At 38.0% G+C, this 23,965-nt stretch overlaps 1 protein-coding gene across 1 annotated transcript in view; it reads left to right on the top strand.

Annotated features, from left to right (window-relative positions):
- Positions 1–872: 872 nt before the first annotated feature.
- PTPN4 (protein tyrosine phosphatase non-receptor type 4) overlaps positions 873–23,965 on the top strand; it is a 225,434-nt gene continuing 202,341 nt past the window's right edge. The window contains 1 exon segment of the mRNA XM_043998589.1: positions 873–968. Within this exon segment, the coding sequence (XP_043854524.1) occupies positions 956–968 (13 nt within the window). The 5' untranslated portion in view covers positions 873–955.

A 23,965-nucleotide genomic window follows, 5' to 3' on the forward strand; every position in this document is an offset into this window, starting at 1 on the left:
CATAGCACCTCTGTGACTTAGGAGATGGTCGTCAGAGTTGTGGACAAAGAAATTAATCACCTGTTGATTAGCTTTCTGAAAATGAATCTCTCAGCCCTAAGCCCCATCTATAAGATAGTGTATTGATTGATTGGGTGGAGGGAGGGATTCTTAAAGCTATCCTGTTTGGTCAGATCTGCCAAAACTTATGATCCACTGGCATCACCTGATAGCCACACAGTAAAATGATGTCGATAAGAAAGTTTTTAGTAGAGCTGAGTGTTTGTTTGTTTATATGTAGTAAGCCTTCTGTGATCCCCACCCTCTCACTTAGTCTTCAGTGTCTCCAGGTTCCTTGCCAGCTACCTACAAACATACCCACGACTCCCTCATCCTCAAAAAACTCTTACTTGATCCTTCTGTCCCAGCTAACTATCATCCTATATTCTTAGGCTTTTTGTGTCTAAACTCCTTGAGAAGGCAGTCTACAAATACATGACACCACTTTTCTCCTTACTTTTTATTTATCTTTTTTTTGTTGTTTGTTTTTTTGTGGGGCAATGAGGGTTAAGTGACTTGCCCAGAGTCACATAGCTAGTGAGTATCAAGCGTCTGAGGGTAGATTTGAACTCAGGTCCTCCTGAATCCAGGGCCAGTGCTCTATCTACTGCGCCACCTAGCTGCCCCCCTCTCCTCACTTTTTTAATTCTCTACAATTCTGTTTCCAACTTTATCAATATTTCATGAAAACTACACTCTTCCTAAGTTACCAATAATTTCCTTATTGCCAAATCCAGTGGCCTTTTCTCAGTTTTCATTCTTTTTGACCTCCCTGCAGCCTTTGATACTGTTTATTACACTCTTCTCCTTGATATTCTCTTTTCTCTAGGTTTTTGGGATACCACACCTCCTGGTTTTCATCCTGCCTATCAAACTACTGCTACTCAGTCTCTTTTGCTGGATCCTCATCCAGGTCATGCCCACTAAATGTAGGTAGGTGTCCCACAGGGCTCTGTCCTCAATTCTTGTCTCTTCTGCCTTTAGATTAATTCATTTGATGATCTCATTAGCTGTGATGGACTCAATTATCTCTATGCTGATGATTCTCAAAGCTATATATCCTTCCCTAACCTTTCTGCTGATCTCCAACTACCTTTCAGATATATTTTGAACTGGATGTCTAAACTTAACATATCTAAAACTGAACTCATTGTCCTTTTCCCCTAAACTCACCCCCTTGCAAACTTCCCTATTACTGTGGAGGATACCACCGTTCTCCAAGTTTCCCAGATACCCAACCTAACTGTCACCCTCTACTCTTGACTATCTCTCCCTCCATATCTAATCTGTTGCTAAGGCCTGCTGATTTCATCATTTTGCAGCATCTTTTGAATATATTCCCTTTTCTTCTCTGACACTGCCACGACTGTGCTATAAGCTCTCATCATCTCACATTTGGACTATTCCAATAGCCTGCTGCTGAGTCTGCCTACCTCACTCTCTCCCCACTCCAGTTTATCCTTCATTCAGCCACCAAAGTGATTTTCTTAAAGCGTGGGTCCAACCATGTCACCTTCCTACTAAATAAAATCCAATGGCTCCCTAGCACCCCCTGGATCAAATACAAAATCTTCTGTTTGGTATTCAAAGCCCTTCGTAACCCACCCTCCCCCCACCTTTCCAGTCTTTTTGCACATTAATCCCTCCAGTGTTCCCTTTGATCCAATGACACAGGCTACCTTAGCTCCAAACATTTTCACTGACTTCCCTGTGCTTGGAATGCTCTCCCTCTTGTCTTTCCCTCCTGGCTTCTCAAACTTCTTTCAAGTCCCAACTAAAATCCCATGTAATAGAGGAAGCCTTTCCTAACTCCACTTGATTCTAGTGCCTTGTCTCTTTAATTATTTTCTACTGTATCTTGTATAATAGCTTGTTAGTACATATCTGCTTGTCTCCCCTTAGATTATGAGCTTTTGAGAGCAGAGATTGCCTTTTTGCCTCCTTTTTCTATACCTAATATTTAGGATAGTTCCTGGTATATAGTAGGTGCTTAATAAATGCTTATTCACTGATGAACTGATATATGGTAGTTAGGAGTGGATGAATTTTTATTATCTTACAATATAATATGACTGGATATGCTCTCAGGTAGCAAATATGAATTGATTTCTCAAAAAGTTTAGGTAGCAGTGAAAATATATTCATGTTTAGATAATCATCAGTTATAGGTATTTTTGTTTTTATTTCTGGTTGGTATGTGTGATGAAGTTTATTTGCCAAAGTCAAGAAGTCTTATACTGGAGTATAAGTAATATGAGTATACTTTGTTTTCTCCACATTTTCCTATCAGAACTCTTCCTATCTCTGAAGTCCTCCACTTTTACTCCCTCTTTCTTAATGTTTTCTCTCTCTCTTTTTTTTTTTTTCGGTGGGGCAATGAGGGTTAAGTGACTTGCCCAGGGTCACACAGCTAGTAAGGGGCAAGTGTTTGAGGTCGGATTTGAACTCAGGTCCTCCTGAATCCAGGGCCGGTGCTTTATCTACTGTGCCACCATGCTGCCTGCAATGTTTTCTCTTTTAACAGATAATTTTAACTTTCCTTTTTTTTTTTTAAAGTTGAGTATTATAAAGTTGTAGAATTTAGAGCTGAAAGGAGGCTTAGAAATTGGCCTTGACAATACTATCCCCTTAAGCCACCATTCTTTTTTTTTTTCTTCATTGCTAAACTACCATGTTAAAACTCACCTTTAAATGTCCTCATGTTGTAGAAAGAGTATGACTTTGGAGTAAAAGAACCTAAATCCAGATCTCTGTCACTTATGACCTGGGCAGTTTACTTACTCTCCTTGGGCCTCACAGTTTCCTCATTTGTAAAAATTAGTGGGTTATATGAAATGATCTCCAGCCCCAAATAATTCTATCTAAATGTTGCCCAGGGATCTCCTGAAACTGCTTTCTTCAAGCTTAGCAGTGGCCTCTTTGCCAAATTCAGTGGCTTTTTCTCTGGTCTTTAGCCTTCTTAACAGTGTTGACTACCCACTTCTTAATACCCTTCTCTAGGCTTCTCTAACAGTTTTCTCCTGTTTTGCTTACCTTCTTGATCTCCTTTTTGTGGTTCATTTTCCTCCTACTCCTGAAGTTTGTGTGTTCTCTATGTCTTGATTCTTTAAGCTCCTTTTCCAAATTTCTAAATGCCTACTGGATATCTCCACTTTACTTTTCTGTGGTACCTTAATTTTAGAAGTATCAAAAACTGAATTCAGTATTTTAATATTTGTAAAGCATTTATTACAGTTTCTGGCGCATAGTAGTTGGTTAAAATCTCCCTGCCATCCAAAAAACTTCAACCATTTTCTATTTTCTGGTGATAGTACCATTATTTTCAGTCACTCAAACTTTGAGACCAACCATATTATTATGATCTCATCCATTCTAATCAGTTATCAGTCCCCTGTCTACCTTTATTTTTTATATTTCTTCCCTTTCTTCCATTTTATCTCAGTAAGCATCTAACATATGTAAGGCACTCTGCTAGTGCTGGGGATTCAGAAACAAAATATTCCCTTCCTTCAAGAAGCGCAAATTCTATTTGATTCACGGAAGAAGAGAACATGTAATTTGCGGGAAGTAAGAGTACCAACAACTGGGGGTTCATGGAAAGCTTAATAGAGGAACTGACTTCCTGAGCTGATTTTTGAAAGAAAGCAAAGATTCTGACAGGTGATGTACATGAGGTATGAAGAATAGCCTGTGCAAATAAATAATGGAAATGAGAGAGAGAATTTTAAATTCACGAAACAGTTTTTATTTTTTTTTATTTATTTATTTTTTTTTTTAGTGAGGCAATTGGGGTTAAGTGACTTGCCCAGGGTCACACAGCTAGTTAAGTGTTAAGTGTCTGAGGCCATATTTGAACTCAGGAACTCCTGACTCCAGGGCCGGTGCTCTATCCACTGCGCCACCTAGCTGCCCCACGAAACAGTTTTTAAAAAGAAATTTTACGTATTGGCAATTAGGTTATTAGTCATCTTCAGGATGGCAGTTTCAGTAGATCCATAAGCACAAACAATTGGCAGTAGGTTGAGGAAGTGAGTAGGTGTTGAGGAAGTGGAGGAAGCTAGTGTAGACCATTTTTTCAAGGAGTTTCGAAGTGAAAGGGCTAAGAGGACTGGGACAATATCTCCAGTGCATAGCTGGATCAAGAGTTCAGACTTTTCCAATTCAATAATTTTTTTTTCTTTAGAGGTTCTTTTGTTAGCAAAAATTTATTAGGTTCCAGTTAGATGCCAGGCACTGGTGATGCAGAGATGATAATGGAATAGCCCCATTCTCTAAGGGACTAGGGAAAAGTGGGCTTTTCCCAAGTGGGAAAAGGCAGCCTTTGTGGGCAGCAGCTAGTTTGTCATAACTGCCCTAAGGGGCTGACACTTGGTTCAGAAGGGGAGATGTCAGGTACTTGCACAGGAGAGAGAGAGTGTAGTAGAGTACTGGAGTGTTGGGAAGAAAGGTATGGAATTTGGTTCTGTTTGAGACAAGGACCACACTTGACTATGGCAATGAGAGTGGGATGCAAACTGTTTTCCCATCCTTCTATTGAATGATTACATCCCACCTTGGACTCAGGCTCTATGCTTGAAGGGGATCCTGTTGTCCACTTTGAAGATCATTGATTTAGTCTGTCACCTCTTTACCAAGAAGTAGAAGGTATTTTTCATCTCAGTCTTTCAAATCATTTTTGGAATTCTGAAGTCTTTCAGAGTTGTTTTCACTTATAGGTATGTTCATTATGAAAATGTTCCCTGGTTCTGCTTTTCACTTTGCATCAGTTCATATGAGTATTTCTACATTTTTCTGAATCCCTCATATTCATCAATTCTTATGGCACAATAAAATTCAGTTACATTTATATAACACAATTTTTTCAGCTGTTTCCTAATTGTTGTATGCCTATTTTGTTTCCATTTGTTGCTACAACAAAAATCGCTACTATAAATATTCTTCTATATAAGGGTTCTTTCCCTCTGTTCTTAAGAGTTATTCTGGACTCCATTTCTTCCCCATTATTCCCAATAGCTAATCAGTTGCCAAGTCTTGACTATTCCACCTCCACATATCTCAGTTCATATAGCTTCTACTTGGTTGATGCACTCATCATCCTTCACTTGGACTATTTCAGTAGATCTTCCTGCTTTCAACATCTTCCCTCTCCAGTCCAACCTCCATACAGCTCCTAATTAATATTCCTAAAACAGGTGTGACCCTGTTAGCCCTCAGTCAATTAGCAAGCGATTATAAGCATTTCCTATGTCCTAGCTCAGAGCTGAGTATATAAAGACAAAAATGAAACATTGCCCTTTACTAAAAAATCTTCCCGTGGCTCCTTGTTGCTCTAAGATAAATAACAACTTCTCAGTGTGGAATTTAGATCTGACCTATGCGGGGGAGGGGGTGGTGGTGTCTCCCTATTAGAATCTCTAGCTTCCTTCAAAGTGCAATTCAGTGCTACCTCTTTTTTGTGTGTGTGGGGTTTTTTTTTTTGCGGGGCAGTGGGGGTTAAGTGACTTGCCAGGGTCACACAGCTAGTAAGTGTCAAGTATCTGAGGCCGGATTTGAACTCAGATACTCCTGAATTCAGGGCCAGTGCTTTATCCACTGCGCCACCTAGCCGCCCCATAGGTGCTACCTCTTAAATGCAGGCATTCTTGATGTCTCTCCCCACAATTTGTTAATTCTGTCTCCTTGATATTTATTACTTTGTATGTATTTGTTATTTATCTACAACTTGTATCCTTCAATATATTCCCTCAGTAAACTTTGTGAAGAGAGGGTTTGTTCATTTTTTTGTGTTTCTTTTGCACACAATAGATCTTTAGCAAATGTGTTTTGAATTAGATTGATTAGACTTTCATTGAACACTGGCCTAGGGATTAGGAGGCTGGGGTTCTAGTTCAGACTTTGGGCACAATTTTGCTCATAAGAAAAATGATGGTCATTCTATGACTTTAGCTCAAATAAATTTTTTACATAAATGAGTTTTAAAAGGCTTTTTTTCTTACAGGACTTTTCTTACATTGCCTTTATATTATTTGGCCATATGATGCCTCTTATGTGTATACTTCTTGAGTGTATTCGTCAGGGCTGGGGTTCTGTCATTTTTTTCACTGTATATTCTCAATACCTAGCACAATGCCTTGTACAGTGGCATTTAATAAATGTTTGTGAATTGAATCATAAAAGAGGGTACTGTAGTATAGTAGAAGATTATCGAACTTGTTTTTAAAGAGCTAGGTTCCAATCCAAGGTCTGACTTTTAAAACCTGTGTAAATTTGGACAAGTCAGGTGGACAAGATAACCTCTATAGCAGTAGTGGTTCTCCACCCCCCCCACCCCCCCAAATTTTTTTAAATTCTATTTTTTTTTCAATTTAAAGTATTTTTTTTCTCTCCCACTCCCAACTGAACAACAAAGAAAATCAAAAACCTTGTAATGAATTGGCCGTGTCCAAAAATGTACATGTTGTTCTGCATTTTGAGTCTATCACCTCTCTGTCCAGAGTCCTCTGGACTCTTGGTTTGTCACAGCCCCAGAATTCTTCAATTTCTCTTCATTATGTTGTTGCCCTATAAATTGTTCTAAAGCAGTGGTTCTTAACCAGTGTCATTGGATGGACCCCTTTTGCAGTCTGGTGAAGCTTTTTGACTCCTTACAAGAAAAATACCTTTTTCCTCTTTCTGTCTGTCTTTCTTTCTTTCTTTTTTGTGAGGGCAGTTGGAGTTAAGTGACTTGCCAGGGTCACACAGCTAGTGTGTCAAGTGTCTGAGGTCAGACTTGAACTCAGGTCCTCCTGACTCCAGGGCCGGTGCTCGGATCCACTGTGCTACCTAGCTGTCCTGAAAAATATTTTTAACTGCATAAAATACATAGTATTGAAAAGGAATTAAATTATATTCAATTACAATTATCAAAATATTTTTTCAAAAACAAGTTCAGGGATGCGCTAAATCTATAATCCTTTTATGTAATAGCTATATGCCTCTGTAATAATTTTTTTTTTTTTTGCGGGACAATGGGGGTTAAGTGACTTGCCCAGAGTCACACAGCTAGTATGAAATGTCTGAGACTGGATTTTAACTCAGGTACTCCTGAATCCAGGGCCAGTGCTTTATCCACTGCACCACCTAGCTGCCCCCTCCTCTGTAATAATTTTAAAAAAGAAAATTAACTTTCCAAATCAGACAAGAAGAGCTGAAAAAAACTTTAGAGATAATCTAATTCAAGGTCACACTCACTTATATTTTAGCAAAGCATTGATAGAATTTCTTATGCTTTTGAAATAGTTATCCCTTCCACATTGTGACTTTCCCCATTGAAGTTTCTTGGGGTCGGCATAAGAAACTAAATGGGAATTGTGGGGAGTTTTGCAGAAGCTGCAGATACTTGAAGGCCAGTAGACCACACAGAAAAAATTCAGAAATTCAGAAATGCATAAAATATATGTATGGTATTGCATAATATCAGCATATTTTATCTTTTAATGCCATAATAAGTCAGACTTCTCTGGTTCCAAGGGAAGGCCAAAAAATTTTACGCAGATTTTCCAGATCAAGGGAGTGCCATGTCCCTAACTCCTAAGATGTTGAAAGGATAACTGTAGTTGGAGAAAAAGAGGTGTGGGCAAAAAGATAGTACAGTTAGATATATTTGGAATTAGTTGGATGGTTAGGTGTGGAGTGTGTTATTAGAAGTACAATGCCAACTGGAAAGAAGGTCTCTAGCAGAGTGCCTCAGGAATCTGTGTTTGGCCCTGTACAGTACAAAACAAGTACTAAACATTCCTTGTATGTATTAGAATACTTTTCACTCTTGAAGTCCTCATTTTGCTTTACTAAATAAAAGGGGATGTACAACATGATCCTCTAGATCTTTTCCAGCTGTTGATCTACAAACCCTAAACTCCAAATTATCTGACAGAATATTAAATAATAAACATTTTTATTTAAAGTTTTGAGTTCCAAATTCTGTCTCTCCTCCTCTCTCCTCCCCTGAGGCACTAAGCAGATATTGGTTATACATGTACAATTATGTAAACATACCACATTAATAATTTTGTATAAGAAAACTTGAATAAATGAAAGTGAAAATAGCATGCTTCAGCCTGTGTTCAATATCAATTCTTCTTTGAAGTGGATAGTATGCTTCATTATTTTGTCCTTTGGGATTGTCTTAGATCTTTGCATTGCTGAGAATAGTTGTCATTCACAGTTTTTCATCAAACAGTATTGCTGTCGATGTGCACAGTGTTCTTCTCTTGGTTCTGCTCACTTCACTGTACATCAATTCATACAAGTCTTTCCAGGCCTTTCTGAAGTCATCCTGCTTGTCATTTCTTATAGCACAATAATATTCCATCACCATCATATACCACAGCTTGTTTAGTCATTCCCCAGTTGGTGGGCATGCCTTTGATTTCCAGTTCTTCGGCACAGAAAGAGCTGCTAGAAATATTTTTGTATAAATAGGTCTTTTTTTTTTCTTTTTGGATGTCTTTGGGATATAAACCTAGCAGTGGTATTGCTAGATCAAAGGGTATGCACAGTTTGATACCCTTTTGGGCACAGTTACAAATTGCTCTCCAGAATGACTGGATCAGTTTACAACTCCATCAACAGTACATTAGTGCCCCAGTTTCCCCACATCCTCTCCAGCATCTAACATTTTCCTTTTTTGTTATGTTTGCCGCTCTGATAGGAGTGAGGTAGTATCTCAGAGTTGTTTTAATTTGCATTTCTTTTTACAATAGTGATTTAGAGCATTTTTTCATATGACTAGATAGCTTTAATTTCTTTGTCTGAAAACTGCCTGTTCATAACCTTTGACCATTTATCAACTGGGGAATTACTTGTATTTTTATAATTTGACTCAGTTCTCTATATATTTGAGAAATGAGGCTTTATCGGTGACACTTGTTGCAAAAATTCTTTCCCAGTTTTGGCTTTCCTTATAATTTTGGTTACATTGGTTTGTTTGTGCAAAAGCTTTTTAATTTTATGTAATCAAAATATGTATTTTACATTTTGTATTGCTCTCTTTATCTTCTTTGGTACTAAATTCTTCCCCTGTCCATAAATCTGACATAACTATTCCATGCTCTCTTACTTTGATGTTGAGTTCTTGATCAGAAACGAAACCTTAAATTGTAATAATTTTCCCATGAAGAAATATGTCTACATTATGTCCTGCTTCCAGAAATTCATTATACTGGAGTCAATCAATAAGCATTTATTAAATGCTTACTTTGTACCAGATAGAGTGTTTAGCACCAGAGATGCAAAGACAAGAGTAAAAGAGTTCCTGCCCTCACGGGAACTTTCTTTCTAATGTGGAAACCATGTGTGTTTATATGTATTATGTGTATGTATATTGCATATTTTTTAGAAGGTACCTCTTGGTCTGAGTCTTGAAGGAAATTAGGGATTCCAAAGTGTGGGAGATAAGAAAGGAGTGCATTTCAGGCATGCTGGACAACAAGGGCAGGAAGATGTAGAGGAAAGATGGAATGTTGTGTATGCTGAATGGTTTAGACTAGATCATAGAGTAAGAGTAGTGTAAGAAGCGGGGGAAAGATAGAAAAGGGTGGGACAGTAATGAGTTTTAAATGCTAGAAGAGTCTCTCCACTTGTCCATCCTCTCTATTCAGTTGTCAAAATGATTTTCCTAAAGCTTGTCAGACAGTGCCAGCCCCTCTACTTTTTTATCTCTAGTGGTACTCATCTCCAGAATCAAATATCCTCTGTTTGACATTGAAAGTCCTTCACAATCTGTCCCCTCCCTGTCATACCCCCTGTGCAGGAGTTTTTTACTTTACACTGTATCAAATGCTGTGTGGTCTCCTTGCTGTTCCAAGAACAAGATACTCCATCACCTGAGTCTGGACAGTTTCACTGGCTGTTCTCTTGCCTAGAACCCTCTCCCTACTCATCATCAGTATCTTCTGGCTTTCTGGCTTCCTGTAAATCCCAGCTCCCTCTTTAATTCTAGTGCTTTCCCTCTGTTGGTTTTCTTCAGTTTATACTGTATATCGCTTATCTGAATATATTTTTGCATATTGTCCTCTCCATTGGACTTTGAGCTCCTTGAGAACCAGGGACTGTCTTTTACCATTCTTTGTATGTGATAGCATAGAGTCCCGCTGCCTTGCAGCTATACCCATCTATGGAAAGGCTTCTGGAGTTAACCCCCGAGGAAAAATCAGGAGTCGGAGTCCCTTAGGCAGTTGGATGTTGGACATCACATCCCTCTGGCAACTCCTGCAGCAGCACTGGTGCCAAACTGTATTGGCTCTGCCTCTCCTTTGGATCCACCAATGTCGCGGAGAGGGAAAACCTGCTGCATGGGCAACAGCTTGTTTTCCATATTGATCTGCCCAGGCCAGCACCCCGGAGAGGACACTCCAGCTCCTCCTCATGGGGTAGATACAACACGGGATGGGGCAGTTACCGGTTATAAGTCACTCAGGAACTGTGGCTCCTGTATCAGACTGCACAGCCACACTGTGGCCTGTGGCTCTTCAAGGCTCTGATCCATGGTCTTCCGTGACTGGTGGAGGCCTACTGCTAGCATAGAGTCCGGCACATAGTAGGTGCCTTAAATGTTTATTGATTATTTCATCCTAGAGATCACCAAGAACCCTTGGAATTTTTTGAGGAGGAGGGGGTAACATCACCTTTGTACTTGAAAATCACATTGGTGGCTGTGTGGAAGATAGATTGTAGTGGAAAGAGGCCTGAGATAGGGACATCAAATAAGAGACTATTTCAGTGTAATTCAGATAGAAGCTGATGAGAGGGTCTGAACTAAGTAGCTATGTGAGAGGGCAGGAAAGGACATTCAGAGATGTACAGAGATACAAATGGTAAGATTTATCAACTAGTTGGATATGTGGAGTGAGTGAGAGTAAGTTGAAGTTGAGGTTTTGATTTTGGATGTCTTTGGAAGAAAGGTGATTCACTTGACATTAATAGGGAAGTTTGCAAGAAGTTTTGGGGGAAAGTTACTGAGTTCTGTTTTGGACTTGTTGAATTTGAAATGCCTTCAAACTATGCAGTTTCAAATATTCAATAATATAGGATTGGAATTCAGGAAAAACTAAGGCTGGATATATGGATCTGAGAGTCATCTCCATAGAGAATGCATTTGAACCATGAACTGATGAGGTCATTAAATGTATAGAGAAAAGAGAAAGAAGGCCCAAGAGAGAGCCTTGGGATATCTACTCACAATTAGTAGAAATTATTTTTGTTTTCATTACATGGACCACAAATCTTTTTTTCTGTGAATTTGAGAAGAAAATGTAGCTTAGAAAAGTATTATATTTTCCAGTCTGTAGTTTGAAAGAATCCTTTCAATTAATTAAATTTGTTTTCTCTAATTTGCATTTATCTTTAATGAATATTTTTTTGTATTATCAACACAGTGTCTACTGAGGTTGAGAACCTAATCAGACAAATGTTTCCTTGATCAGTTTTTTATGATTCTGTTGCCCTTCCCTTCAATCACATTGAGTGGAAATGGAGTTTTTCCTGTTGTTTTCTTTGAGAGTTTTAATAGATTCAAATGGTATCATTATATTTTGGGCACCTGTGTATTATTCCTCTCTTTTATGTAGGGCTCCTATTGTTATGTAGACCTCTGACACGCTGAATGGCCAGTTTGTATTTTTCTGAACCAAAATCTTAAGTATTTTGCCCCTTGAAAGTGTTGACTTTTGGGTGTAGTGGATAGAGCACCGGCCCTGGAGTCAGGAGTACCTGAGTTCAAATCCAGCCTCAGACACTTAACACTTACTAGATGTGTGACCCTGGGCAAGTCACTTAACCCCAATTGCCTCACCTAAAAAAAAAAAGTGTTGACTTGGTGAACTTTCCTCCTCCACTCCAGCTTGGGACAAGTTCTAAGAACTGCTCACAAATCTTACCTAGTCAGAGAACCCTTTTTCTTGAGGCCTGAGTTAGGGATAGAGCTGGGGTTAGGATTGATGCTGTAGATGCAACAGTTTGATTGAGAAGTTACTGTTTCTCTGTAGAGCCCTTCCTGTTTCAGAAGAAAAACTCTGTGCAGGCTTGCTCTTGGGTTCCCTGAGATAGTTAAGAAATTGGTCACCTTTGTGCAAAGGAATCTGCTTTACTTCTAGTCATGGGAGACCTGGTTATGTTGTCACTAAAATTAGCTATATCACAGTAGGTATTTATGGTATTGTCATAAGACTAAATAAGAAAGGAGAAGGCAACTTGAATAACAAGCTTTTGTTCATCACATTTATGCCTTCGGCCCTCTGAGCCAAAAGCATTGTTATCAGACACTTCATTTCAACTAGAACATTTGTAAGCACCTACTTTTGGTAAGACTTTGTGGTAGGTGATGGTACTACAAAGGTTAATTTTGATTGGGTGCCTTCCCTCAAGGAACTTGAGTCTGTTAAGGGCTAAAATTCTAGCTAGTCTGTCTAAAATATCCAATGAGTGGTCGCCAATAAATTATAAGCTTTAGCAAGAGTTAGACTTTTAAGCGTTTATTAAAGAGAATAAGAATTTGGTAAAGAAGAGAAAGAAGGCCTAGATTCCTATCTGTTAAAGGGAGAGCACATTTCTAGCTCCACTCTCCACCAGAGTCCAGAGAAAAAGAGTGAGACCAAGCGCCAGTCTCTTCCTTCCTCCTCCCACTAGCCCGCATCACTTCCTGACACCAAAGAAAAGACTCCTGGTCTTGCCCTCAAAGACCTTCGCTTCATGGGCGGAACTCATCTACAGTAGTCTCCAGCAGGTGGCGTCATTCCAATCGTTACAAGTCTAATAGGTTTATTGAGCTACTCAGTATTTGCCCATAGCACACCTTTGTTTTTGGAAAGAAAATTTTTTATTGATGTTTACATCATTATAGTTTAGCCCCAATATATCCCCATTCCCTTCAGACAACCATCCATACTATATAATAAATAGTATTTTGTAGAGAGGGAAAAAGTCAGCACCCCTGATTGATACATTGAAAAAGTCCATAAACCCTGTGCCAATATATAACACCTGTGGATCTCCCACTTCCAAGAAGGGAGGTAAAATTATCTCTTCATTTGAGCCATGCTTGAGCTTTATAATTTTGTTACATTTAGTGTTGTGTGTGTGTGTGTGTGTGTGTGGTTGTATGTATTGTATACTTTCTGTTTACATTGTTTGTATTGATGGTGTATATTGTTTTCTTGGCTCTTTACTCTGCATCACTTCATACAGATCTTTCCATGCTTCTCTGTAGAATCACACATCATTTCTTATAGCACAGTAATATTCATTACATTTATGTACAATTTGTTAGCCATTTGATGGCTACCTACTTTGTTTCCAATTCTTTGTTATCCCCCAAAGTACTAATATAAATAGTATGATATTTTGGAGTATATGGGGATATTGTTTTTAATTAATGACTTTCTTGGAATAGAAGCCCAGTAATGGAGTATAACACTTTTTTTACTTTCAAAGGAACTGTGATTTCATCATTATTGCTATCAATCCACTAATGCAGAAAAATAAGTTTTTAAAACTTTTATATTTATTTTTTGTTTTTACATCATAATTATTTCTTTTTCTTTTCTTTTTTTTTTTTTTTTTTTTTGGCGGGGCAGTGAAGGTTAAATGACTTGCCCAGGGTCACACAGCTAGTAAGTGTCAAGTGTCTGAAGCCGGCTTTGAACTCAGGTCCTCCTGAATTCAGGGCCAGTGCTTTATCCACTGTACCACCTAGCTGCCCTCATATTTATTTCTAAATATAGCTTAAGTCCTTTCTATCCCAGATCAGGCAGTAGGGATTTAACTTTCAGGAGTAGCACTGTACAGGGAATGAGAAACTGAGTTTAACAAGCTCCAGCTCTCTGGTATTTCATTAGCTATCTGATCTTAAGCAAACTCTGTGAGCCATGGCCTTATCTATAACATGAGGATATTAAATACTTACCTTGAAGACTTTAGTATTCAATGAAAAACACATTAAACACAAAAGCATTATGAAAAGTATAATACCTTTATGTAAGGTTATGTTTTATTGAATTATCTGCCCTTTTTAAACTTGTTTTTTAGCCTCAACATGCAAAGGACAACATTATTTAAAGTGATTAGTGACACAGTATTCATATACTAAAATTCTTATGTTCCATGGTAGAGATTAGAGATTCTTCCATTATGTCTCTGAGAGTATACTTAAACAACATGACTGAAAATAATTTTTCTCCTTAATTCAAGGCATTACTTAGATGCTGGGGATACAACTGAGAAAAATAATACAGTGCTTTCTGTCAAGGAGCTTACAGTCTACAAAGGGAATAAATAATACATACACATATAGATATATCACAAAGTAGAGTGCTACATATAAAGGAGAGACCCAGAGAAAAGGCTCTTAGAAAATTTGTGGCCAGAGAGAACATGTTGATATATTTGTGTGTGTGTGGACTGCGCAGGATAGGGAGGATCTAGGAAAGCTTCTTGGAGGAAGGGCACAGACCTAAGGTAAGACTTAAAAGGAAAAGAAGAGTTTTGATGTGCAGAGAAGAGAAAGAAGAAGTATATATGGAGGACAGCCTATTGAAGCCACACATTTAGAAGATAGCAGGTGGAGATCTGAGGAAGGCTAGTCCACCTAGAATGAATAGAATAGAATGGGGAATAATGTAAAATGAGGCCTGGAAATGATAGATGGTAGCTAGGATGCCAAGCTGAGGAGTTTGTGTGGTAGTTTTTGTGATTGAGGGAAAAATAAGACACCTAAGATAAAACAAATGCATTTAAGTAATTTAAATATTTTACCAAAAATGACCCACTTGTTAATTTGGAAGATAACTGTTGTCCAAATTTGAGCCAATGCTGTCTTAATTTGCCTAAGTGAAAGAAAGAAGATTTCTTAAAAAATTTAAAGGTAAATTTTATCCTATTGGTGGACAAATGTCTGCATACCAAAATACAAAACATAGAAGGGGCATTATATTATAGGTTATGAGACTAGCACTTTTATTTATAGATGCTGAAACCAATGCCCTAAGGTGTTTTGACCAAAGTCATTCAAACAATAAGCATATTAAATCCCTACCAAATGCCAGGCCCTTTGCACTGGGAAACAAAAACAGGCGGTGAAACAGTCCTTGCCTCCCTCAAAAAACAACAAGTGCACAGGTAAGTATATACCAGATTACTGCAGGATGATTTTTTTAGAGTATGTTAGCAGCTGGGGGTATCAGGAAAGGCCTCATGTGGGAACAGTACTAGAATTGAGCTTTGAAGGAACCAAGGGATTCTGAGAGGTGGAGATGAATAAGGGAGTGCAGGCATTTGAAATAGCCTGTGCAAAGGCATGAAGATGGGAGATCGAATGTCCTCTGTGGTAGGAGGGGAGAGAAACGGGAGTTTGATTGGAAGATGTAGCATCATGTGCAAAGGAGAATAATGTGTAATAAGTGTGGAAAGGTAGACTAGTGCCAGGTGTGAACAGTGTTTTAAATGGCCAAAGAGAGAAGTTTGTATTTGATTATAGAAATAATAGGAAACACTGAGGTTTTTGAGCAAGAGAACGATAGTCGTACTTGCTTCAGGAATATCCCTTTGGCAGCTGTGTGGAGGATGCTTCAGAGAGTGGAGACTTGAGGACAAGAGGACATATTAGGAGGCATTTGCAGTAGTACAACTGAGATATGATAGCCTGAGAGTACTAGCTATAAGAACAAAAGAAGCATATGGAATTTACAAGAGGTGACAATTGATTGGCTGTATGGAGCATTATGGGAAAGTGAAGTGTTGAGGAAGACTGAAGCTGTGAACCTGAGTGTCTCTCAACTGAAACAGGGAAATTAGGAGAGGGTTAGTTTGGGGGAAAAGTTAATGAGGTGTATTTCAGGACATGTTTATTTGAGATGCTTATCCATTTCAAAATGCCTGAGAGGTAGATTGCAGGACTGATGTTTTGGGAGAGAGACTGGAGCTGATATATAGAACTAGGAATCATCTGTCTAGAGATGAACGTGGTGAGAGCTAATGGTATAGAGAAAGAGAAGAGAGTCTAGGACAGAGCCTTGGGATACCCCTATAGGTAGTAAAGCTGATGGTCCCCCAAAGGAGGCTGAGAAGGAGCAACTAGAGAAAGGGTAAGAGAACCAAGAGAGATCAGTGTCACGAAAACCCAGAGAAGATAATCCAACAAGACCAGGGTTTGCAGTCCCCAAATGCTGCAGAGGTGTCAAAGGATGAGGACTGGAGAAAGACCATTGGATTTGGCAATTAGGAGGTTGCTGGTAACTTTGGAGAGCGATTTCAATTTAACGATGAGGTGGGAAGCCAGACTGAAAGGGATTGTTGTTTGTGAAAGAAGTTGAGGCACTGAGGTTAAGTAGCATTTAAAAAAATTAGACTAAAGGAGAAGAATTATAGGTTATTAATTTGAGAATTTCATCAGGTCAGGTAGGGATTTTTAAGGATGAGAAAGATCTGGGCACATCTGTAGGCAACAAGAATGTAAATTGGGAGAATGTGAACATTAGAATGGATGGGATGATTGTGGGTGTAATCTTCAGGAGAAGATGGAATAGGAGAGAAGTAGAATGATTGCTCTTGGTGAAAAAATGGGTTACTTTTTCATCAAAGGCTAGAATAAAGGTGGATTATTTCAAGGGGTTTTGAGGTATAGATCAGTGGAGGAGAGGGCTACAATTAATAAATCATTAGATTTTCCTATCTCTTGATTGCTGGTTTGTTTGGTTCTTTTTCTATTCCAGCAGGAATTAGCAAGCTAGTACCAGGCACTCCATAAGTATATACTTGTTTTTCTTTTAGCCAAAGTAAATGAATGAATCTGTCCCTAAGTGTTGACTCATCTTACTAATGGGGAAAGGCATATAACTTGGTGGGGTTTTTTGTTTTGGTTTTTTTTGGTGAGGCAATTGGGGTTAAGTGACTTGCCCAGGGTCACACGGCCAGTAAGTGTTAAGTGTTTGAGGTTGGATTTGAACTCAGGTCCTCCTGACTCCAGGGCCGGTACTCTATCACTGCACCACCTAGCTGCCCCAACTTGGTGTTTCTTACTGTAGATAATGAATCATTAATTTCTAAGGCCAGTAGAGGGTAGATTTAGAGCTCTCATCCTTTCCTTCTGTTTATCTGCCCCACTCAATTCTTTCCTTCTACCTCTGCTCCCTCTTGTCCCATATTTTATCTCTTCAGGGCCAGGTTTTCATTGGGTGACAATTAACTAATCAGAGAGAAATTAGAGGGAAAAGAGGAGAGAGCCTTGGGATAAAATTATAGTTATTAGGTGTGATGTCCTTGATAATCCCCCAAACGGACAGAGAAAGAGCTGTCACTTCAGAGGAGAGAGTTTGGTCTTAAAACTGAGCAAACAGGGACAGCAGATTGCACAGTGTATAGAGCACCGGCCCCTGGAGGTCAGGAGTACCTGAGTTCAAATTCAACCTCAGACACTTAACACTTACTAGCTCTGTGACCCTGGGCAAGCACTTAACCCCAATTGCCTCACCAAAAACCAAACAAACAAAAACAAAACTCAGCAAACAAAGAGTGGGCAGTATAGGGTGGTCAGCAAGTTTCAAACATTGCAAGAGAGATGAAGAAGAATGAAGATTGAGAAAGGCCATTGGATTGGGTATTAGAACTTAGGGGTCGACAATTTAGGGTCCCAAGAAACATTTTTGTACGGTCTGTGACCTAAGAATGGTTTTATGTTTTTTAAATAAAGTTTTATTGTATTTTCAAAATGTAGAAATCATTTTAGCTTGCCGAGACATTTCAAAACTAGGCAGTGGGCTGGATTTGGCCCTTGACGGGCAATTTGCTGTCCCCTGGGCTAAATCATTAGTAACTGGAGAGAGCAATTTCAGTGGAATGATAAGGTTGAAGGCCAGATTGCAGAGGGTTTAGAAGAGGAGGGGAATACAGTTGAAGTGAAGGCACAGAGTATGTGGATATATACATTTCTTTTTTTCAAATAGTTTTGTTAAGAACATGAGTAGAGCTAGCAGAGATCATAGGATCTAGTAAGGCTTTGTTGCTTGTCTTTTTTTAAAGCATGGATTATATTGCAGAGTGGGTAGACAGCAATATAGTGTTCCTTACATTATGGTACACTGTTCTAACCCTAAATTGATCCCTCACTGTGACCAAAATTTACCACATTGATATCTTAATAAAAACACTAACATCTTTCGGTTATCTAGGTTCACAGCCTTGGTGTTATCTATGACTCCTCACTCTCCCCATATAACCATTCATTTGCCAAATCTTGTTTATATCTACCACATCTATTGAATATTTCCTCTTTTGTCTGCTCACACAGCCAACACCCTAGTTTTAGGACCCTGAACTATTTGCAATAGCTTGGTAATTAGTGTCTCTGTCACTCTGATACATCAGATTGATTTTGTCAGTAATTTTCAATAGATTCACATTACATATAGGATCAAATAACACTGCTATTTGGCATTTAAAGTTCTCCATAACCAAGCCCCTTCCATGCAATCTTTTTATATATATTCTTTTCTACTCAGTGTTTTGGTCCAGCCATACTGGCCTACTTTTATTTCCTCACATTTGACCCTCAGTCTCCCATCTGCTCTTTGAATTGGCTATCTCTATTCACGGGAATGCATTCTTCCTACCTCTTTCCCTCTTGTGGAGTCCTTCATTTTCTTTAAGACCTCTTGTGAAACTACTTGCAGAGGGGGCAGCCTAGATGGCGCAGTGGATAAGGCACCGGCACCTGGATTCAGGAGTACCTGAGTTCAAATCCGGCCTGACACTTAACACTTACTAGCTGTGTGACCCTGGGCAAGTCACTTAACCCCAACTGCCTCACCAAAAAAAAAAAAAAAAGAAAGAAAGAAACTACTTGCAGAGGCCCTTCATGATCCCACTAGCTGATAGTACCTTCACATTCAAATTACCTTGTGTCTCCCTGTTAAAATGTGGTTTCTTGAAGACAGTTTCACTTTTCTCTTAAAAAAAAAAAATTTTGATTAACAGGTGTTTTTCTCCCTTTTCATCCCTCCCTGAAATTGAATTTAAAAGAAAATGAAAACCTCTTAAAACAAATAATACATACTGAAGCAAAACAAATTGACCACATTGGCCATATCAAAAAATGTTATTTCTTATTCTCCATTTTAAGTCTATCACCTTTCTGGTAGGAGGTAGATAGCATGCTTCACAAATTCAGCCCTCAGAAATCATGGTTGATCATTGAATTAATCAGAGTTTTAAAGTCTTGAAGCCTTTTAAAAATAATAAACATTTTTATTTATAGTTTTGAGTTCCAAATTTTATCCCTCCCTCCCCTTTCAGAGGTGGTAAGCAATTAGATGTGGGTTATACATGTGCAATTATGTAAAACATTACTATATTAGTAATTTTGTACAAGAAAACTTGAATAAAAGAAAAATGGAGTGAAAAATAGCATGCTTCAGTCGGTGTTAAATCAATATCGGTTCTTTCTTTGGAGGTGGATGGCATGTTTCATCATTAATCTTTTGGTGTCGTCTTAGATCATTGTATTGCTGAGAATAGTTGTCATTCACAGTTCTTCACCAAACAATATTACTATCTCTGCACAATATTCTCTTGGTTCTGCTTACTTCACTGTATATCAGTTCATACAAGTCTTTCTAGCACTTTCTGAAATCATCCTGCTTGTCATTTCTTGTAACACAATAATATTCCATTACCATTATATACCACAGCTTGTTTAGCCATTCCCCAATTAATGGGCATTCCTTTGATTTCCAATTCCTAGGCACCACAAAAAGAGCTGCTGTAAATATTTTTGTACAAATAGGTTTCCTTTTTCTCTTTTTTTGGGTTATCTTTGGGATATAAACCTAGTAGTGGTATTCGCTACACGAAACCTTTTTTAAAAATGAATCTTAATAGGTATGAACATTCAATATGCAAATGAATACAGAAAAGAATATTGTATATGAATTTGTAACAAATTTTGGTTGTCTCTATATCCTGTTGTGAACTTCCTTCTGTTCTCATCTGTGTATTTTTAAATGTTTGATGTTCTTTTAAAAAATTTCTCCTTATTCGGTATCATGTCACTAAATACCATGTCTCTCCAAAGAAGTTCTCCCCCTTTTAAAAAAATTAATGTTACTCATCCTCTCCTCCCTCCCCCCATGAGCAAATTAAAAAGCAAAAAAATAAAAATAAAAACCAAAGTGTCAACCCCTCCAATATATATATACATGCATGATATGGAGGGGGGGGAAGTCTATACTTTTGGCCGTGCTCAAAATATATGTTCCTTTATGCATTTTAAATTAATCACCTCTGGCTAGGCCATGTTTCATCTTCATCCTTTTTGACTCTTGGTTTAACATTGCTTTGATCAGAGTTGTAAAGTCAAAGTTGTTTTCAGTATTTATGCTATCCTTGTATCAGTTCTTATAGTCTGCTTGGTTTGCTCTTCACTGACTCCTAGTTTGAAACTGTCCATTTCACCATTTTTTCTGTCACGATAATATTCCATTATGTTTTTTAAACTTTCTTTTTCTTTATCTGTGTTTTCTTTTGCAACCTAGCTAATATGAAAATATGTTTTGCATGGACTTCACATTTATAATACATATCAAACTCGTCATCTCAAGACGAGGAGGGGAACTAGGGAAGGGGAGAATTTGGAATTCAAAATTTAAAAACTGAATGTTAAAAACATTTTCTATTATAGTGATTGAGAAACAAATGTTTTGGAGAGATAATTCTGATGGGTTTGTTAGGACAGTTTGATCAAAACCCTCTTGAAATTCTTGACCTTTTGTCCTGTATATGAATTTTGGAATGTTTTTCTAGCTCTATAAACTATTCATTTGGTATAAATTGAATAAGTAATGTGGAAATTTATTTTGATTGGGGACCCTACCTTTGGGCTGAGATTGGAGGGCCTTGGGCCCTCAGGGTCTCTTCTGTGTGGAAGGGGCTCGTGCGCCTCCCCCTCTGCTTCAGCTGAGCAAAAAACCCGTGGGCTGTACAAGATGCCAGGTCTGACAGCTGGGGGGGGGGGAAGCCCCAGCTCCCTCTGACCTGAGCAGAGGTATCTGAGAGATGCTGGCTCTGGCGTAGCCTGTGCTGAGGCACGTGAGGCTGGAGCACCACACCCCCCCCCCACCCCCCAGCCGCAGCCCTGGCTGGCAGATTAGCTTGGGGTCTGTGGGGGCACAAAAAGCCCCGAGATTTGAGTGGCGATGAGAAAGGTATATATAGACTGGGAGTTAGACAGCAGGGGGTTCCTCCAATGGACAAGACAAGGCGGAGAAGAGGTCAAGCGGCAGTTGACGAGATTAGAAAGGTGGGATCACGGCAGACTAGAGATGAGGCTACAAGGAGGCAGCAGAGAACACAGAAGCGGTCAGCACAGGGTACAGGTTGGAGAAAGTGAAGATTAGGAGGAGTTAGGAGAAAGTAGCTGAGCAGGGAAAGTGTAATGTGCCTGAGGCTGGAGGTGGCTATGGCCCTTATTGTATTAAAAAGAGTTTCGATGCAGCAGGTGGGAAAGAGATGCAATGGAAAGAGACCAAGGAAAGCAGTCAGGTTGTACATTTTATCTCCCTGTATTCTTAATTTTAAATAGTATCTCATAAATAAACTCTGCTTTGATTATTTAGTTAAGAGCCTTCTTAATCTTTAGTTTATCAATTTGGGAGTAGAGTAGTGTGGTGGAATTTTATAAATGGCCCACATTAAATTAACAGCAGTCAGCTAGCCAAACACTCAACAGGCCCAGAATTAGAACTCCAGTCAGATTAGCCCCCCAAATTAGGCCAGTTAATAAAATATTTCACAGTAAATTAATGTAGGTACTATCTTTTTATCATGCTCAACTTAGCAAGTAATCTTTCTCAGTTATTTAGAGTTCTCTATTTTTGCAAAAAGTGTTTATAGTTCAAATCACATAGTTCCTGGAAGAAGCTTTGTAGATATACTTCAAAATATTTTATAGCTTCCAGGGAGAGGTTTTTTTTTTTTTAGGTGGAATTTTACTTTTCTACTGGGTTTTGTTGTTAATAACATAGGGATGCTGATGATATGTATTTTATATCCTGCATCTTCGCTGAAGTATTGTTTTCCACTTAATTTTCTTATTTGTCTCTAGGGTTCTCTAAATACCTAATTTTAACTGTAAAACCCATTAGTTTTATTTTCTCTGCCTATTCTTTCCTATTCCCTTCATTTCTTTTTCTTGTCTTATTAAAGCGAGCTATTCTAGTACCATATTAAATATCAGTGATGGTAATAGCCATCCTTTACTTATACTGTTCTTGTGGAAAGGTCTCTAACTTTTCTCTCATGTATATATTGCTTGCTCTTGGATTTTGATAGATATCATTTACTATATTAAGGAAAGGTCCCTTTAGTCCCTTGATTTCTAGAGTTTTTCATAGAAATGAGTGTTGTATTTTGTTTAAAACCTTTTCAAAATCTGTTGAAATATTATGTGAGTTTTCTTATTTATATATATTTTTTGTTTGTTTTGTTTTGTTTTTGGCAGGGCAATGGGGGTTAAGTGACTTGCCCAGGGTCACACAGCTAGTTAAGTGTCAAGTGTCTGAGGCTGGATTTGAACTCAGGTACTCCTGAATTCAGGGCCAGCACTTTAACCACTGCGCCATCTAGCTGCCCCCTTTCTTATTTATATTAACATGATTTATTTTTATAGTCTTCCTTATCTTGAAGCAACTATCAGTTTCATGTATAAAGAAGCCAGCCTTGTATAATCTTTCATTACAGCCTGCTTACTAACATTAAAAAACCCCCAACAACTTTTGTGTCAGTATTCATTAGGGATATTAGGCTCTATTTTTCTTCCTCTGTTTTGTTTCTCCATGGTTCAGGCATCAAGAATTTATTTATGTTAAGAGATTGAAATAGTACTTTTTAAAAATTATTATCACAAGAAGTTTTGGAATTAATTGCTTTTTTGTAAGCATTTATTAAACTCTAACAGTGTACCACAAACAGTTATCTTGTAAATCCTTCTGTAGTTTTTTTCCTTTAGAAGTTTATTTTTAGCTTGTTCAGTTTCTTTTTCTAGGATTTGGATTATTTGATCATCTTTTTATTTTGTTTATCTGGGTATTTTATATTTCTTGTAACTATTCATATGTTTCTCACTTATCAGTTTTGTCGGCAAATAATTGGGCAAAATAGTTTTTAATTTCCTCAATTGTGAATTTTCTTTTTGATACAAACAATTTGGTTTTCCTCTCCATCTTAAAAATTAGATTAGCAGTTTATTAGTTTATTTTTAAAGTTCCCAATCTTATTATCCATTCATTAGGGTTTTTTGCTTTCAATTATATTAATCTCTTTAATTTTCAGAATTTTTGTTATTTAGTTGAAGATTTTTTAATTTGTTCAAGTTTTCTTAATTGCATTCTAATTCTTTGATTTATTTTATCTTTTTGGGGGTTGAGAATAGAGTTTAATTAATGATTATTTGACTGAATTGAAGTCTTTTGTCACTTAATTCTTTGAGGCTTTATAAGTTTTTTTAAGTATTCTTTTTCTGCCTCTGAAAAGGGATCCATAGGTTTGCTGGAACCTCTCAGTAGCTAAGCCCATCTCTTGGTTTTAGGTAGGCACGCATGTGCATGGTGTATTCTTGATTAACAGTTCTCTGTTCTTCAGTTGTTTTAGCTGTGAAGTATTATTTACAGAGTTTGATGTGCCTTGGAGACTTGAATTTTAGGTTTTTTCTTATGACTGATTTTTTTTTTCTGATTCCAAGGTGTTATTGTGTTGGAAATTTTCTTGAATTCTTTCTTCTAGTCCTTTTCTTTATCAGTGCCCTCTCAATTATTATGGAGTTTGGTCTTCTGCATTTATATTCAGATTTAGTTACTTTTTCTTGCTCTATCTGTTGGCATTCTAGGTCTTGTTAAATTACTGCCTT

This window comes from Dromiciops gliroides, chromosome 3 (assembly GCF_019393635.1).
Source record: "Dromiciops gliroides isolate mDroGli1 chromosome 3, mDroGli1.pri, whole genome shotgun sequence".
Lineage (NCBI taxonomy): Eukaryota > Metazoa > Chordata > Mammalia > Microbiotheria > Microbiotheriidae > Dromiciops > Dromiciops gliroides.